A 17056-nucleotide genomic window follows, 5' to 3' on the forward strand; every position below is an offset into this window, starting at 1 on the left:
GTACATACATACAGAAGAAATGGCCAAAAAAGTGAAAAAAAAAGGGATCCTTTTTTTATTTTGCTTCTGTTTTGCCCATATATATAAATGTGATGATGATATGAATGGGGGATACTCTCAAACTGATAGAAATTTTTCTACATTCATTTTTGTATGTGTCTGGTTTTTGTGTGTAAAATAGCCGTAAAACTCTTCAAACTTCTTCTTTATTTCCCGAATTCATTTTTAATTTCGGGCTGAACACTCCAGAACGCCGAACGATTATGATGATTTGATCTTCCAACAGTCGCCGTCGCCATCATCATCACATTTGATCCAGAACGCGATCCGATCGAGATTTGTATCGAAATTTTTTCGGGTTGAAAGCGTTGAAGTGCGAAAAAAACGAAAAACGAAAAACGAAAAACGAAATCCCGAACCGACGACGATGACAATCGGCGAAAAAGTTTCACCGAAAAAACAAGTCGCACTCGCCTGTCAAAGATTCTCCCATATTGCCAATATTATCATCATTATCATCATCAAAAAATATTTGCAACATCGTTATCATCGTCGTCTTGATTATCATCTAAATGGCGCGAGCGAAAATGGAATAAAAATCCCTACTGCTCTTTTTCGTTTTTCGTCTTTCGTCTGTCTGTCTGTCTGGAGGTCGGACGTTCGATTTTAATCATTCGATCGTTCGATTCGTTCGTTCGATTCGTTTTCAGTTTTAATTTCGGCTTTAATTTGATTGGCGTTTTGGTGGTCGCCCAACAGAAAAATCTTTATTACGCCAAAAAGCAACAACATTATCTTTATCTATTCTATTTAGTAGTGTTTTGATCCAGAAAACTCATCATCATCATCATCATCAATTGTCACTTGATCTCTCTTTGTTGTTTGATTGTTTTCGCTTGGAAAACAGAAAAGTCCATGATAATTATATAATTTTTCTTTTCTTTTGACACTTTGTTCATTATCATCATCATTATCATTATCGCTGTGTCGTCCACTCCAAATAAATTTCTCCCGATTTCTTGATCATCATCATTTTGTTGTTGTGAAACATTTTATGTAAACATCAAAAAATGATCTGCATCTGATAAGGGTAAGTTTGAGTTGTTCGATTTTTTTTTTGTTTTTGTTGATAAATTCATTATCATTAATTCGGTATTTGCTTGCCTTGTGTAATAATTAATTTCAATTTTTGAATCACAGTGTTTTGTTTTTTTGGTTTTTCGGTGTTATATTAACCGTTGTTTCCGACGACATTATCAGGTTTCAATAACAAATTGTTTGTTGTTTGTTTGTAACCAAACACATAATGTAAATTATTCCGGTTGGTTATAGTCCGGATATCCATTTGACATCTCTGTATTTTTTTTTTTTTTTTCGGACAAAAACCAAACAAGAGATTTGTATGTGTGAATGTGGTTTTTCTGTACGAAAAACCCAAAAATAATCTACTTTTTCTACAATCCGACCAGAATCTTTTACCAGGAAAAAATTAACTTTTATTGCAAAGGCCAGAATATTCTTGCCACTTTGATCCGACAATATTCTGTATCAGGAACAACAACAACAATAAAATAAATAAAGAATCCAGGAATCAAGTTAGGAAGAAGAAGAATATGTGTGTTATGTAATTCTCTCTCTCTATTTTCTGCAGTTGAATTATAGAATCACTTTTTTTTCGTGTATTGTGTGAAAAAATTCTTTTTTTTTTTTGCCGTAGCCGCGCGCTTACCCGTAACTTTTTTTTCCTTTTTTTTGGGTATTATTGTTTTGTATATGGTGCTTATACCATGTTTCAAGAAGAAGACGACGACTAATATATGTGTGTTTCGTGTGTGCATATTATTATTATTTTTATAAAATACGTAATTCCGTCAGCAAATTCTCAACAAACCGATGTCCCGATGTTTTTTTTTCAATCTTTCTCTCGCTATTTAGCTCTCAATTCATTCACACAACAACAACAACACTCAAACTCAATCGCGAGAGTCGGTTCTCATCTTTCTAATGAAACAAAAAAAGAAGTCTTTTTTTTTCGTTCGTTTTTCTCTATTGGTGTTTTGCCCACTCACATTATCCACACATACACACACACACACCGAACATACAGTGAACATAGTTCGCTGCACCGCGACGACGACGACGACGATCTCTCGTTAGTTTAGTTTAGTTAGTTTTCGTCGTTTGTTTGGTTGTTGTCATCTTTTTTTTTATTTCAACAACAATTTTTTTTTCTTCAAATGGCTTTGGCCAACATGAACAACAACCGAAACCGAATCATATAACCAGACTGACTAACCCCTCAACCCAACTCTTATAATCATCACGCACATCGGTTTTTTGTTTGGTTGGTTGGTTGATTGTTCGAAATATCGACTATCTTTATTTCGTTTCGTTTCGTTTGTTTAGTTTGGTTTGATCGGAAGATCGGACATTCGGTTTTTTTGTTGTTGTGTGTGTTCATTTTTCTTTTTCTTTTTGTTTTGTGAATAGGGCTCAAATTCACGATCTTTCGATCGGTGACCGAACGTTTACTGACTGACTGACTGCACACAATTGAAGCACCATTGTACATACAAAAGATATATCAAAGCACACATCTTGAATTTTTCTTGAAAGAAAATCTTTCTTGTCGATGTTTTTTTTTGTGTGTGGGTTCACATCCTCATCATCATCATTATCAAACACAGAATGACGACGACTACAAGGCAGAATGTTTAATTTGCCTTGAAAAAAAAAGTTTTCATTTTCAAACTTTTGCATCTTTGAAGCTTTGAAAGTTTCATATATGAAAAAAAACTACTCTTCAATGTTTGTTCGCGTGTGTAATGAATTCTTTCATTTCGTTTTTTTCAATTCTATAAATACGATTCCATTGTGTATAGCTCATAGAGTTTCATATATTCTTTTTGGTTCTGTGTGAAAAATCTTCATTTTGGGTGATGTGATTTCTTTTTTTTTGTATGTGGAAAAAAAGGAAAATAAACAAAAAAGAATCTTTTTTATAATGATGTTAGTGATTAATTGTGTCTTAATTTGTGACCCTTGAAAAACAACCACAACGACGACGACAGCTTTTTTTCTTCCTTATAATAATCATCATTTAGTTGATGATGATGGTTAGGATTTTTTCTTCTTTTACTCCCATTCTTTCCATCATTATCATCATTATCATCATCATCGTTATCGTAATCCACCTTGGTATGTACAAGAGATGTAATCAACAATAATCTTTGTCATCAAATCAAGTCAAGTCAATCAGTGATTAATTTATCCGGTCGTTGTTGTTTAGTTAGTTAGTTAGATAGTTAGTTAGTTAATGTTTGTGTAATTACACAATATTTCTTTTTAGTTTGGTTTTTGGTTTTGATAATGATGTGACAAAAAGATTTTTCGTTTTGTTTTGTTTTTTTGTTTCCACCATCATATCATTTGTTTATTCTAATGCAATCGTTGTAATTTCTCTCATTATCTAAATAGTAGTTATTGGTAATAATCAATTATGTTTTTTTAAAATGATGATAATAATGTTGTTCATTAATGAAATAATATTTGATTTTTGCCTAAATAATAATCGTTTGTAATGTTTCTGTTTTCATTTGTTTTTTTTACATGTGATTTTTCTTCCGATATCAAAAAAAAGGCATCAGCATTACCTTGATTGATTTGATTAAAAAATGTATTATCCGGGTTTATTCGAACCAATGATAACCACTACTAATCAAGCATATTCAGCATTTAATGCTAGACAATTTATTTCGGTAAAAAATGCTAACATTAATGATCATAATTCGTCAATGATAATGCCATCTTCGGCTGCTGTTGTTCATCATAATAATCCTGCGTTGCATCCGCATCAAAATGTCGATTTGTGTTCGTCATCAACATCGGATAAACAACGAACAATAATTTCTTCTTCATCAACAACAGCCATATCATCAAATGATGGAACATCTGTATCATCTGTTTCACCAATAATCGGATCATTTCGTTTGCCAAATTTTTGTCAACCACCCGCATCTTCATCATCAATGATCTCATATAATGGACAACAACAACAACATAATAATTCATCAGTTACTTGTCCGGAAAATTCATTAATGTCATCATCTATGTATGGACCATCATCAACGATAACAACAGCAGCCACATCTAATCATTTATCAACTGAAAATGTTTACAATTCAACTTTAATGGAAATTTCTCCTCATCATCATCCACATCATCCATATGGGATTGGATCATCATCATCATCATTGTCTGTTCCATCATTGATACCATCAACAATTTATGCATCACATCATCATCATTATTATATGAATCCATCACAATCATCAACACAATCAGTATTGAATAATCAATCTATCAGTTATAAAATACCAAATGTTTCAACTACGTCAACATATCCACCTCCACCATCTCCATCAGCTGCTGCTGTACAGAATTTTTATCATCGTTCAACAAATAATCATTCGATATCACCTTATGGTCATCATCATCATCCACAAACAGCAATCTATAATGAAAATCCATTCAGTATTCCTGATTATCTTAATCGTACATCGGAACAAAATTCTTCATCATCATTTTCGGATCATTTGAAAAAGCTACAAGAATCTTTAATTCAATCAAAATCAACATCACCGACGACGACGACAACAACGAATAAATTTAATGATCATCATCATCAATTGAGTGAACAAAAATCGGAAAATGATACGACGACCAATGGTTTTTTGATGATAAAAAATGAACCACAATCACAACAAAATTATTCAAAACAATCATCATCAACAAATGTTTGGAATCCATTGATCGATCATCATCATCATCAAACAAATCGTAAATTATCAATAACATCTGATAATAGTGCCAACAATAATGATCAATGGAATGGTAAACCGATTGTAGATCAACATGATCGTTTTAATCATCTTAATAATCATCATTGTCAACAACAACAACAAAAACAAAAGCAATATTCATTACCAACAACAGAATCATCATTTTTGAATGGTAATAATCATGGTGGAAGCAGCAGTAAAATGCCATTATCATCAACATCATCATCCACATCAACATCGTTAGCCAAAAACAGCAATCAAACAAAACCAAAAAATGAAAAAGTAAGAAGTTCATTTATTTTCAATGCCAGATAAATATTATATTTTTTCTGGTTTCTTTTCTGTTCTTGTTGTTTAATATATGAAAAAAAAGAAGCCATACACATTCAACAACAACAAAAAGTGTGAGATCTTTTTGTTGATGATAATCATGGCTAATGGTATTTTTCTTTTTCTCTACTCCAAAAGCAACAAGAATTTGCTTTCGTGTGTGTGTTTAGGTTAGTGTTAGAAGCTGTCATTCGAGATGGTCGTCGTCGTTTTCGTCGTGTATGGTATTTTATACGACACACACGAACATGACGATGTAATAATTCATTCTCTCTCTCTTTATATATTCTCGGTGATGGTTATTTTTTGTTGGTTGTGTGATGCGCTCTTGTTTAGTTTGGTTGGTTGGTTGGTTATTCTCTATTGAACAACCCCCCCCCCCAAAACAAAAAACAAGAATGAAATGAAAATATTCCATGATTTCCCCTTGATAAATTTTTTTTTCGCTGATATAACTTACTGGTGATTACGCCATTATGTGTGTATCATATTGCAGTATTTTTTTCTGTTTGTTGCCCACCACCACTTAATATATTTGCGACAGATTGCTTGACAGATTTTCAATGGAAATATTGTTGCATTTTTTGTATTTCTCGGGGCCTATGACATATGTGTGTGTGATGTGTTCACACATCTCACAACTACTGTATATTTTGACTTGAATTTGGTTGGCCCCCTTTTTTACATACTTTATAGTTTGTTTGTCGGTTAGTTTTCACTTTCATTCTGTGTTTATTCAGATTCCGTATTTTTTTTATTTTATTTTATAACCATCGGAACTTTGTGTGTATGTGTCGAGTGAGATATTAAATTCTGTTGCCGATGGAATCTCGTAATAACTAAATGAAATGAAACAGAGTGTATGTCGTTAGTGTGTAAAATATAATCCAAAAAAGAAGAAAAAGAAAAAAAAACGGCCGCCGTCATCATCATGGGTCGTTTGCGTGAATTGTATTGTATTGTGTGTGTGTATTGTCGACTTATAACGGTAATATGGTATGTGTGTGTGTGTGTGTTGAGGCAAAACGGCAAATCGGTCGTTCGTTTATTCGATTCTCGGTTCGGTTCAATTCTCTCTCTCTCTTTCTTTCTCTTCGGGTTTTCGTTTCGTTTCATTTAAGAGTCTTCGGTCTGGCGCGCGCTCTCGTGAATTATAATGACTCTCTGGTGCACACATAGTGTTAGTATTTTAGTGTGTATAAGGAAGATGATTCCGACAAACTTTTAGTCTCTCTCTCTCTCTCTCTCTACATAATACACACATACTTATACTAATCAAATGCTTTTTTCTCTCTATGTCAATTTCTCAATGGTGGCTAGATCAATTCAATACTTTGTGTGTGTGTGTGTGTTTGCGTGTAAAGTAATAAGTGTGTTCAAGAGATAGAGTGGTGGTTCTTTAAATCACCCCAAAAGAAAAAGAAAAAGAAAAAGTTATTCGATCCATTATTATTGGCAAACCGATTTAATATGGTTCAGGTTTTTCTTTCCCGTCATCATATTATTAGCTTACATTATTATTATTATTAGCAAATAGAAGCTTGATTAAATTCCGATTGAAAGAATTTCTGTTTGTTGTTTGGTTTAGTTGTTTAGTGTTATTTCTCTCTTAATCAATCAATCAATTTAAATAAATTATCAACCTTAATAAATAAGTGTTATGCGTGCACATAATATGCGTTTAATGATGATAATGATGATGATGATTAATTTTGCTAATCGTTTTTTTCCCTCCAAAAAAAAATCATATCAAATCGATCGATATAGATTATCACGAAATCAAACAACAACAATGATGACGATAAAAATGGCCACTTTATTCAAAAACAATTATCGATTATCGATAAACATCATCGTAATAAATTGGTAATTTTCTTTCTTTCTTTTTGTGTTTAAATTCATCATCATTCTAATTTGATTCTTATTTCAATTGGGAAAATCTTTTTTTTTCATTTCGGAAAATCATTAGGAAAAATCATCATTAACAAAACCAAAAAAGAAAATGAAAAAAATTACGAAACAAGAATCTCAATCAACAAACCAAAATAATTGTGATGCAAATGAGTCTTTCAAATTGATTGATCATCATGATAATGATGATGATGATGATCAACAATCAAATAACAGTGTTAATGGTGAATTTTGTGATAATAAACGAAAACATTCTAAATGGAATCTTGGTTAGTATTTTGTTTTTTGATTAATTTTAAATTTACAATAACTCTTTTAAATCGGATTTTTTAAAATTTACTTTTTTTTAAAAAAAACAGAAGATAATAATAATTTCTATGATGATAATGATAAAGAAATTATCAAATCAAAAGATTCCATTGAATTAAATGATAATAATAATGGTAAATCCGAAGATTATAAAGCAAATAACAAAAAGGTAATTAAATGACATTATTTTTGGTTTTGCATATTTTTGAAAAATATTTTTTTTTCACACACACATTTCGTTTTGGTTTTTCATTTTCTCCTGAATTAAAAAACAAACAGAATGTTAATAGTGTACGAAGAAGAAGATTTCGTTCCGGTTTAGATATGATACGTAATTCAAGAAAAAAATCAAACAAAAACAAATTATTTCGTAAAGAACAACAACAACATTGTAATAGAAATAATAATGGAAAAAAAGAAAATTCAATGGTAAATATACAGTATATCAACACATTCTCGAATCTAATTCCTTTTTAAATACACACAATATGTATGATTCATTTTTTAGGATAATAATAATAATCGTCTTCTTGATTCGATCAATGGTCGTTGTCGTCATCGTCGTTTTGTGGTCAATAAATCTTTGGGTGAAACTTTATTACATCGATCGGCCAAAAATAATCGATTGGTATGTAAAAAAAAAGTTGATTTTGGTCTAACAAAAATAACAAAAACAAAATTTCGATTAATCATTTTGTTTGTTTGTTTGTTTGTTTTTTATTTATTTTTTACAACACATTCAAGGATGTTGTACGATTATGTTTAGAATCGGATTCATGTGATGTAAATGCTAGAGATAATGCTGGTTACACTCCATTACATGAATGTTCATCACGTGGAAATTTAGAAATTGCTCGCCTTTTATTACAACATTCGGCCGATGTTAATGCAAGTGCCCCCGGTGGCATCAGGTATGAAATGATTATGATTATGATGATAATTTTTTTTGAGCAATTTAAAAATCTTATGGTACTTATCTTATCAAATTTGGCTAGGCCTCTTCATGATGCTATCGAAAATGATCACATTGAAATTGTTCGTCTGTTACTTTCGTATGGAGCTGATCCACGCATATCTGTAAGTATTGATTGAAATAAAATGAAATGCTTGTTCAGCTCAATTTTTCTTCTTCTTTTTTTGATCTTTATCAAATATATTACTTATTATTCTATGATGATGGCACACAGACTTATTCTGGAACAACACCCATACAATTGAGTCGTTCAAAAATTATGAGTAAATTTTTACAAGGCTTTTACAGTGATATCAGTACTGATCATTCAATGATTGACCGGTCAAATGTCTGGAAATTTAATAGCCATCATTCTTTAGGTTAGATTTGCAAACATCATGTTCTCTGTTCCATTTTCTCTTATTTTCATTGTTATGTTCATTCGACCATATCACAGTAGATTCAGGTTTCGATATTTTTGCCGATCTATCTTCCGATGATAATGATTCAGATGTTGATGATGATGACATCATGATGGAATATGAATTCGAAACAAGTTGCCGACCATTATTGAATCTCTATACTTTTCTACATAAGCCTAATCAATGGTAAGTAACATTGAAAAATTTTTATTATCATAAACAAAAAATATGTTCTTATCTCATACCCAATCATAATTATTCAGTCCATTTTATCTTCTATCTGATGTGATAAAATCATTGAAAATGACTCGCGAAACATTCATTCATTATCATCCTATGCTGACCATTTCCAAAATAAGTCGATCAGATTTCGAAACAAATGGCCTGATTGTTCAATTGGAAACAAGACATTCAAGCTGTAAAATTTTGGCCAACAACAAAAACAACCGAATAATGGAAAAAGAATTCACTCAACAATATGAAATTGAAATTATCTACCAAAGCGAACAAATTAATAGAATTCTCGATGTAGAACTAACTGTGATATAAGCCTGGTTATAATTGAAACGTTACTGTATATTTTATTGATGAATTAAATTGAATAAAAATTAATTTTTTTTTGAAATTTGAATCCTTTATTATCTTTATTTCAATCTCATCCATCAATTTGCTCTTTTTCCATCGTGAATGTTTTTTTTTCAAAAATTAGGATTGGCCAGCCATCTGTTGTACGAAATAGAAACAATCAAGTTAAATTTTAAAAAACTCAAACTCTAGATGGCAACACTTGGTCTACAATTTATTTTAATGAAAATTTAAATCATTTTTTAAATTTGTTCAAGTTTTTAGCCACAATCATTAAAACAAACATTATTTAGCATCATTCAATGTTTTTTATTATTATTAATTTTATAAATTCCTTTAATCATAATCAAATACAATTTACTACTAAAATAATAATATTGTGTATTGTGTATTTTGTGGACAGAAAGGGATTTGATAAAAAAAAAGATTCTGTAGAGAATGTGTGTGTATTGGATGTGTAAAAATGATGTACGGTTAGTATTCAATAATTTGTTTTTTCATGTGTTTGTTTGTATGTGAGTGAATAATAGATCAATCCATCATCAATTACATAAATTGAAAAACAAAGGAATCATTTTCAGAAAACAATTAAAGAGGATGGATTAATCAAAAAAAAAATATTAGCAACGAGTTAGACAATATTGTGTATGTGTAATTAGTGGTAAAAGATAATTTATATTTTTTTTTTAATACGGCATTCGTAATTTGTGTAAAATTAAAAAAAAAATTTGAAATTTATATGCGTTCGTTTGTGTTCGTATTAAAAAAAAAAATGTTTGTTGTATGACAATCAAATATGTTAGCTGCTGTTGATGTGTGTGATATAATAATTTGTTCAAATCGTTATTCATTCGTTATTCTTGAATATCAAACCACCCATAAAAAATCAGAGAAAATGACAAAATTTGAATTGAATAATGATGATGATAATGATGATCATCATCATTAGTAATAATAATATTAAAAGTCTTTGCCTCTTCTTCTCACTTTTGGATCTAAATTAATTAATTAAAATTGGTTAATGATAATACTATATGTTACAAAATTGTAAAAAAAAACAATGATTGTTCCTCAACTTTGTGGTTTATAACAAAATAAGTTAAGGCACAAATGTTTTCGTTTACAATTTTTTGTTTGTTTTGTTTTGTTCGCATAATGTGTGTATGGAAACAAATTTGAAAAAAAACAATTCCTATTATCATTTTTTTTATACAAAAAGAATTAGAAGAGGTAAGACTAGAATGATTTGTAATTGTTATGTATGTTTGTGTATGCTGTTGTTCGGTGATTTGGTTTTCTCTGATTATTTATTTCTTTTAATCACTCACTTATTCTCATTTTTAGTGTGAGCAATGGCATCGGAAAATATTTTTCTTTAAAAAAAAAAAAATCTTGGTTACAACAAATTGTTCATTCAATGTAACGAATGAATGAATAAATGAACATAAAAATTCAATACAGTGAATGACTATAGATCAATCACCGAATCACAGTCATGCGGCGATTGATCCATAAACACCGAAAAGTAGAAGAAGCAACATATTTTATAATTTTTTAAAAAAAATTGTCACACAGCTTTGAATTGTTTTAGAAAATTGATAAAGATTGATTGCATTTTTTCTCATGAAATTTCCAGTGATAATTAAAAAAAACCGGACTTGATAAATAATACAATCAAAATCGAGATCAATCATGTTATTATGTTTGTTTTGAAGAATTGAAAAAAGAAAGAATGATGAATGCGAATGCCGATTTTACAAAGGGAAAAGTTGTTTGTTGAGTCAATTGAAATGAGAATACTAACCATATTATTATTTTTATAAATAAACGTAATATTATAGAGATGATGCCAATTTGAAATGATATGACTTGACGTTATTATAGATTAAAAGAAGGAACGCATTTTATGCCAAGCCATATTACGAGCCAATATTTTTAGATTCGGATTGATTAAAATTAACCAATCACAATTAGTCCCAACAGCTTGGAACATTATTGCGAGGGTTGGATGGACGCGAATATGAATTGTTGTTGTGATTGGAATTGTTGTAGCCAACAAAACCATTCATCTGTCGCGGTGGAGCCATTGAATAACGTGGTGTTTCACCATGATCATCATAAGATTGTCGGAAATCTCGTGAACCAAAACCACCAGCACCATATCTAAAACAATATATAATCAATAAAAAAATTTATAACTTATAATTCAATATTAAAACAAACCTTCGTGGACCAGGCTTGTGACGGTTCCAAGTGTTTCGTGATTCAGCATTAATTGATTTAACCATGCTAGTCAAGAAATCTGGAATAGTTTGTTTTGATTCGACCATAAGTTCGTAAAGATTCATGGCAATGTTTTTATTTTTGTCATTGAAAAACGATGTTGCCAAACCCAAATTTCCCACACGACCTGTTCGACCAATTCGATGAACATATTCTTCAATATCGTTTGGTAAATCAAAATTGATTACATGTTTGACATTTGGAATATCCAAACCACGAGCTGCTACAGCTGTTGCAACCATTATTGGAGTTCGTCCAGCTCGGAAACTATACAATGCATCTTCACGATCCGATTGATTTCGATCACCATGAATGCTGCTTACATGACAGCCATTTCGTTCCAAGAAATTTTCAAGATAATCAACACCTTTTTTGGTTTCAACAAAGATCAAAGTCAAAGATTCAGGTCCTAAAAAGAAAGAAAGAAAAAGAATATTACAATGATGTACATTATTATGATTCATATGATTCAATTATAAATATTCATGTCAGTTTAAATCGATAATTAATCATTAATCTCATTCTTCGAGTGTCTTGATAAAAATATCATCATCTAAATGAATAAAAGATATTTATTTAAAAAAATTACTAACCTGAACGATGACTATCATTGTTCAACAAATCAAGTAAGTATGAACGTTTGTCGTTCTCATTGACCCATTCAACTTTTTGTGTTATGTTTTCCGAAGTACTTCCAACACGTCCAACAGTCAAGAAAATGTAATTATCTAAAAAGTTTGTTGCCAATTCTTGAACTTTTTTCGGAAAAGTAGCCGAAAACATCAATGTTTGTCGTACGCCAGTCACAGGCATGTCACAAGCTTCAACGATTTGACGAATTTGTGGTTCAAAACCCATATCAAGCATACGATCGGCTTCATCCAAAACAAGATGAGCAATCTTTTCCAAACCAATTTTTTTTCGTTCCACCATATCAATCAAACGTCCTATTCAAATGGATGGGAATGAATTTAATCAATGAAATTTTTATAATTATTGATATAAAACTAACCAGGAGTGGCAACTAAAAGTTGACATCCATTGTCCAGATCTCTCATTTGGGCACCAATATCTGAACCACCATATACGACACATGGTCGAACACGGGAACGATAAGAAAATTTTTTAGCTTCGTCATAAATTTGAAGTGCCAACTCTCGTGTTGGAGCCAGAATCAAAATTAACGGAAAATGACGAGCTCGATAGCCAGCTAGTCGACGTACAGGAGGGGGAGCAGGAGGGCCAGATATGAATACATTATTCAATATGGGCAACAAGAAAGCAGCAGTTTTGCCAGAACCAGTTTGTGCACAAGCCATTAGATCACGACGAGCCATTATAATAGGAATGGCATACTTTTGCACCGGTGTAGGTTTATCATAATTGGCTAATTTAACGTTATTTTCAATAATCGGTGTCAATTTCAATTGAGGATCAGAAAATGATTCGATGGGTTGTGGACAATATTCACCGGTAACTTTGACGGGAATATCTTCATATTTTTCAAAGTTAATGCCAGTATGAACGCCTGAAAACAAATGCTTTTCATACTCTTCGTTTGGTGGCAATGGGACAGTCCAATCATGATTAACTTGTTGAGTTGGTGGACTTCGACCTTGATAAAAACCAGGATTATTTCCACCGCGATTCTGACCACCAAATCCATTCATATTGGTTCGAGGATAAAAATTACGGGTTTGATTTTCAGCCTGAAATCCATTTGCAGCTTCCATTTGAGGCTGTTGTGGCTGAGGAGGATCTCGCCACGATAGATTTGCATTGCCTCTCGGAAAAAATCGATTATTCGTGTTATAGCCACGATTCACAAAGCCATTTTCACGTGGAAATCGATTATCATTAAAATTTCGGCCGCCACCACGATCACCAGAGTTATTGAATGTTCTAGGACGATTGTATGAATCACGTGGACCTTCATTATATTGATTATTGAAGCCTATGAGAAATTCATAAAGTTAATCATTGAATGATATAAAATTTCAGAAATTTACCTCGTCCTCTGTACATTTCCGGATTTTGGAAATTTTCATTAGGATTCACATAAGCTCTTGCCGGCATTTGTGCAACCGGAGCCGGAGCAACAGCATCAAATTGAGGACCATTGTTCTGATTGATTTCCAGAGCAGCGAACTGAAACAAAAATAAAAAAGAAGCCAATCATTATTTTAGAAAACATAATTAACCTTTTTTTTTATTGCAAAAAAAAATCTTACCTGCTGATCTAGAGGTTTGGTTCCATTCTGAGGATAGCTCATAGTAAATTAAATAAAGAACTAAGAAAAGAAATATGAATAATTTCTAAAATTATTTAAAAAAGAAATTTTTTTATTTCACTAAAAAAAAATTGCTGATGTCTAATTACAAGTTAACAATGAAACAGCTAACAACGAATTGATTGTAATAACAGTGAGCAACATAGCTTTTTGTGTGCTCACTGTTTGCCAAAATAATCCACTAGAAACAATACCCATTCATATACGATGTAATTTTTTTTATCAGTTTTTTTGGATTTATTTAAGAATTTTATCACCAAATTAGTTTCATTCAATTTAAAAAATGATATTTAACAAATTAGTCATTATTATTTAAATTTTTTTAAAATTAATTTCAATTAAAAATTATTAAATTTTGATGATGAAACATTTTTTTGAGCAATTTTCCCGAAACATTTATAACGCACACAGAAAAAACAAGTTTCCCTTGTTTCCCGTTTCCGTACAGCGCACACACACACACACGTTCTGTTTTTTCTCCTTTTCTTTCTCTTCTTATTCACGTGTCTATTCGGTGTTCCTTTTTTTTTTGTTTCGGTTTTGATTTCGTTTTTTTTATTTCATCAAAAAAAAATTCCCATTTTTTTGTTTCTTCGTTTATCACAATGGGACGTGTAATTCGAAGTCAACGTAAAGGTGCTGGTTCCGTTTTCAAAAGCCATAATAAACATCGAAAAGGATCACCAAAATTCCGTTCGATCGATTTTGCTGAACGACATGGCTACATTAAAGGTGTTGTCAAAGTAAGTAGAATTTTTTTTTAGTTTTGGAATTGAATTCTTGAAAACCTCAAATGAATGATGTAAATTCTATCTTTAAAAAATGCATAATATTCATGAATGATAATTAGAGGCTGTTTCTGATTGCTTATTGGTTAAACTCTCATTCTTTCTGTGTTTTTGATTGAATTTTTTACTAATTTTTATTTATTTTCAAAATAGGAAATTATTCACGATCCTGGACGTGGAGCTCCATTGGCCGTTGTAGTTTTTCGCGATCCATATAAATACAAATTAAGAAAAGAATTGTTTATATCGGTTGAAGGAATGTATACCGGACAATTTGTCTATTGTGGACGTAAGGCAAACTTACAAATCGGTAACATTCTTCCAGTTGGAACAATGCCCGAAGGTACTGTTGTCAGTAATTTGGAAGAAAAACCAGGTGATCGTGGTAAATTGGCTCGAGCCTCTGGCAATTATGCCACTGTTATCTCGCACAATCCTGATACAAAGGTATGATTCAAAAGTTGGAGAATATTGCTAATCTGATTCATTTTTTTCAAAATCTAGAAAACACGTATCAAGCTACCTTCGGGTGCAAAGAAAGTAATACAATCATCTAATCGAGCTATGGTTGGTATCATTGCTGGTGGTGGTCGTATTGATAAACCAATTTTGAAAGCTGGCCGTGCTTATCACAAATATAAAGCTAAACGAAATTCATGGCCTAAAGTTCGTGGTGTTGCTATGAATCCAGTTGAACATCCACACGGTGGTGGTAATCATCAACATATTGGTAAAGCATCAACTGTACGTCGTGATGCAAGTGCCGGTCGTAAAGTTGGTCTTATTGCCGCTCGTCGTACTGGTCGTATCAGAGGTGGTAAAAAAGAAATCAAAGAAGAAAAATAGATTGACAATTGTAATCATTTTTATTATAATTTTTTTGAAATAAAAACATTCATACCACCAACATGAAATCAAAGTTTTTGTTATTTTTGAATACTATTTTGTGAATTCTGTGTATCATTTGTTCCTTGTGAAGGTGGTCTGATGAAATGAAAACAAAATGAATTAGTTTCAATATAGCAATTCAATCAATTGATTAATTACCTTGAAGGTTGTGTCTTTGGTTTGGGCATCTTTTCTAGTCTAAAACAAAAAGAGATGTTATTAGTATGCTTTAAAAATCATATCCGTGTATTCGGATACTTACAATTCTGGTATTTCTTTTTTCTCTTGTTTTTCAAATTGTTTCCACATTTCATAAAGATTTAATATATATTTAGTTACTTCTAATACTTTATCCAGATCACAATTAAGTTCAGCAAACCATTGTTTATGACAATCTTTTTGTGTAATTACACAGGCAATATGAAGACAGGCTAATGCAATCTGATGTGGTGGATATAGTAAACAAACATCGGTACGAAAACTATCATTAACAACATTCCATGCTGTTGATAGAATAGAATCTTTATTATTCCAATCCTGAACAAATTGAATCAAAGGTCTATATGGATGATATAATACTAGACAACAATCCTATAGGAAATGAAATATTTGATTTATCAATAAAATCATAGAATCAGAAAAAGAAATTACCATTATTTCCATCAAATAAAATTCACATTCCAATATATGATTAATACGATATGGAAATTCTTGTGGATATGCATAGGAGAATTTAGTTTTTACTATAAAGATGAAATAATAATCATTATTATGATACAAAAATTGATTTTAAAAACTTACAAACTTGTTGACAAGTACTTATAAGTCGATTGTTTGATATGACACCAAATTCTTCGACTTTGGATGCCAAAAATAAACATGTTGGTGCTAAAAGTAATGGATCAATACATTTTAATGAATTACGAACATAAAATCTTCGAAAATAGACGATAGCAGTAGCGATTACTTGTTGTTTGACTTTTAATTGTTCACCAAGAGCTTGTATAACTTTTAATTTAAAGGAAAAAATTGATTAAAATCGTTTAAAAAAAATCATTACTTACAATTTGAAAAAAATATCATTAATTTTTGATATTCTTCTTCACTTAATATCTGTAAATCATAATGTCTTTCACGAAGAAGATCCTGACGAGTTAATAACCATTGTTGACTATCGAAATACAGCAGAAATTAATGTTTGTTTTTCATTTTTTACTTTTAACGCGTTCGCTACCAGCGACGCATATATGCGTCGTTTATTTGCTGTAGTTCTATGTGTTTTTCGAAATCTCCGGTAGCGAACGCGTTAAAATCATTAATTACAAAAAAAACTTACAAATGAGAACTACGCCAAAAACTTCCCGACATTATAATTAAATTAAAGTAATCCGAATTTAGAAAATTAAAAATTTTATCGATTCGAATTTGACTCAAAAACTCAAAAACAGAAAAAAAT

At 31.1% G+C, this 17056-nt stretch overlaps 4 protein-coding genes across 9 annotated transcripts; 2 read left to right on the forward strand and 2 right to left on the reverse strand.

Moving 5' to 3' along the window:
* The first annotated feature begins 83 nt into the window (after window positions 1-83).
* LOC113799816 (uncharacterized) lies at window positions 84-9390 on the forward strand. 6 transcript variants are annotated; one of them, XM_075820220.1, is made up of 12 exons: window positions 84-1090; window positions 2491-3198; window positions 3641-5123; window positions 6939-7037; window positions 7141-7351; window positions 7442-7560; window positions 7671-7820; window positions 7900-8019; window positions 8136-8468; window positions 8579-8723; window positions 8801-8951; window positions 9029-9390. In XM_075820220.1, exons 3-12 carry the CDS (start codon window positions 3675-3677, stop codon window positions 9312-9314), a joined length of 3063 nt encoding a protein of 1020 aa, XP_075676335.1. In that variant the 5' UTR covers window positions 84-1090; window positions 2491-3198; window positions 3641-3674; the 3' UTR covers window positions 9315-9390. The 6 variants fall into 6 exon arrangements, with proteins under 6 accessions (XP_075676335.1, XP_075676337.1, XP_075676338.1 ...); XM_075820221.1 differs by lacking the exon at window positions 84-1090 and adding an exon at window positions 1931-2344; XM_027350513.2 differs by lacking the exon at window positions 84-1090 and having other exon boundaries at window positions 1942-3198; window positions 8136-8302; window positions 8387-8468.
* Window positions 9391-10729: 1339 nt separating this feature from the next.
* Window positions 10730-14060, reverse strand: bel (ATP-dependent RNA helicase bel). Its single transcript, XM_027350509.2, has 6 exons — window positions 13865-14060; window positions 13643-13781; window positions 12646-13587; window positions 12227-12580; window positions 11574-12042; window positions 10730-11513 (listed from the first exon to the last, which is right to left on the reverse strand). Exons 1-6 carry the CDS (start codon window positions 13904-13906, stop codon window positions 11321-11323), a joined length of 2139 nt encoding a protein of 712 aa, XP_027206310.1. The 5' UTR covers window positions 13907-14060; the 3' UTR covers window positions 10730-11320.
* A 469-nt stretch (window positions 14061-14529) lies between these two features.
* Window positions 14530-15631, forward strand: RpL8 (ribosomal protein L8). The gene is made up of 3 exons (XM_027350517.2): window positions 14530-14667; window positions 14866-15159; window positions 15217-15631. The coding sequence occupies exons 1-3, from the start codon at window positions 14530-14532 to the stop codon at window positions 15556-15558; spliced, it is 774 nt and encodes a 257-aa protein (XP_027206318.1). The 3' UTR covers window positions 15559-15631.
* Window position 15632: 1 nt separating this feature from the next.
* Window positions 15633-17049, reverse strand: CycC (cyclin C). The gene is made up of 7 exons (XM_027350515.2): window positions 16937-17049; window positions 16665-16771; window positions 16402-16608; window positions 16252-16343; window positions 15863-16191; window positions 15760-15798; window positions 15633-15696 (listed from the first exon to the last, which is right to left on the reverse strand). Exons 1-7 carry the CDS (start codon window positions 16966-16968, stop codon window positions 15639-15641), a joined length of 864 nt encoding a protein of 287 aa, XP_027206316.1. The 5' UTR covers window positions 16969-17049; the 3' UTR covers window positions 15633-15638.
* Between the last annotated feature and the right edge of the window lie 7 nt (window positions 17050-17056).

This window comes from Dermatophagoides pteronyssinus, unplaced genomic scaffold (assembly GCF_027571235.1).
Source record: "Dermatophagoides pteronyssinus isolate colony J.1.1.1.1 unplaced genomic scaffold, Derpt_VIB-CSIC_2022.12 sq0006, whole genome shotgun sequence".
Classification (NCBI taxonomy): Eukaryota; Metazoa; Arthropoda; class Arachnida; order Sarcoptiformes; family Pyroglyphidae; genus Dermatophagoides; species Dermatophagoides pteronyssinus.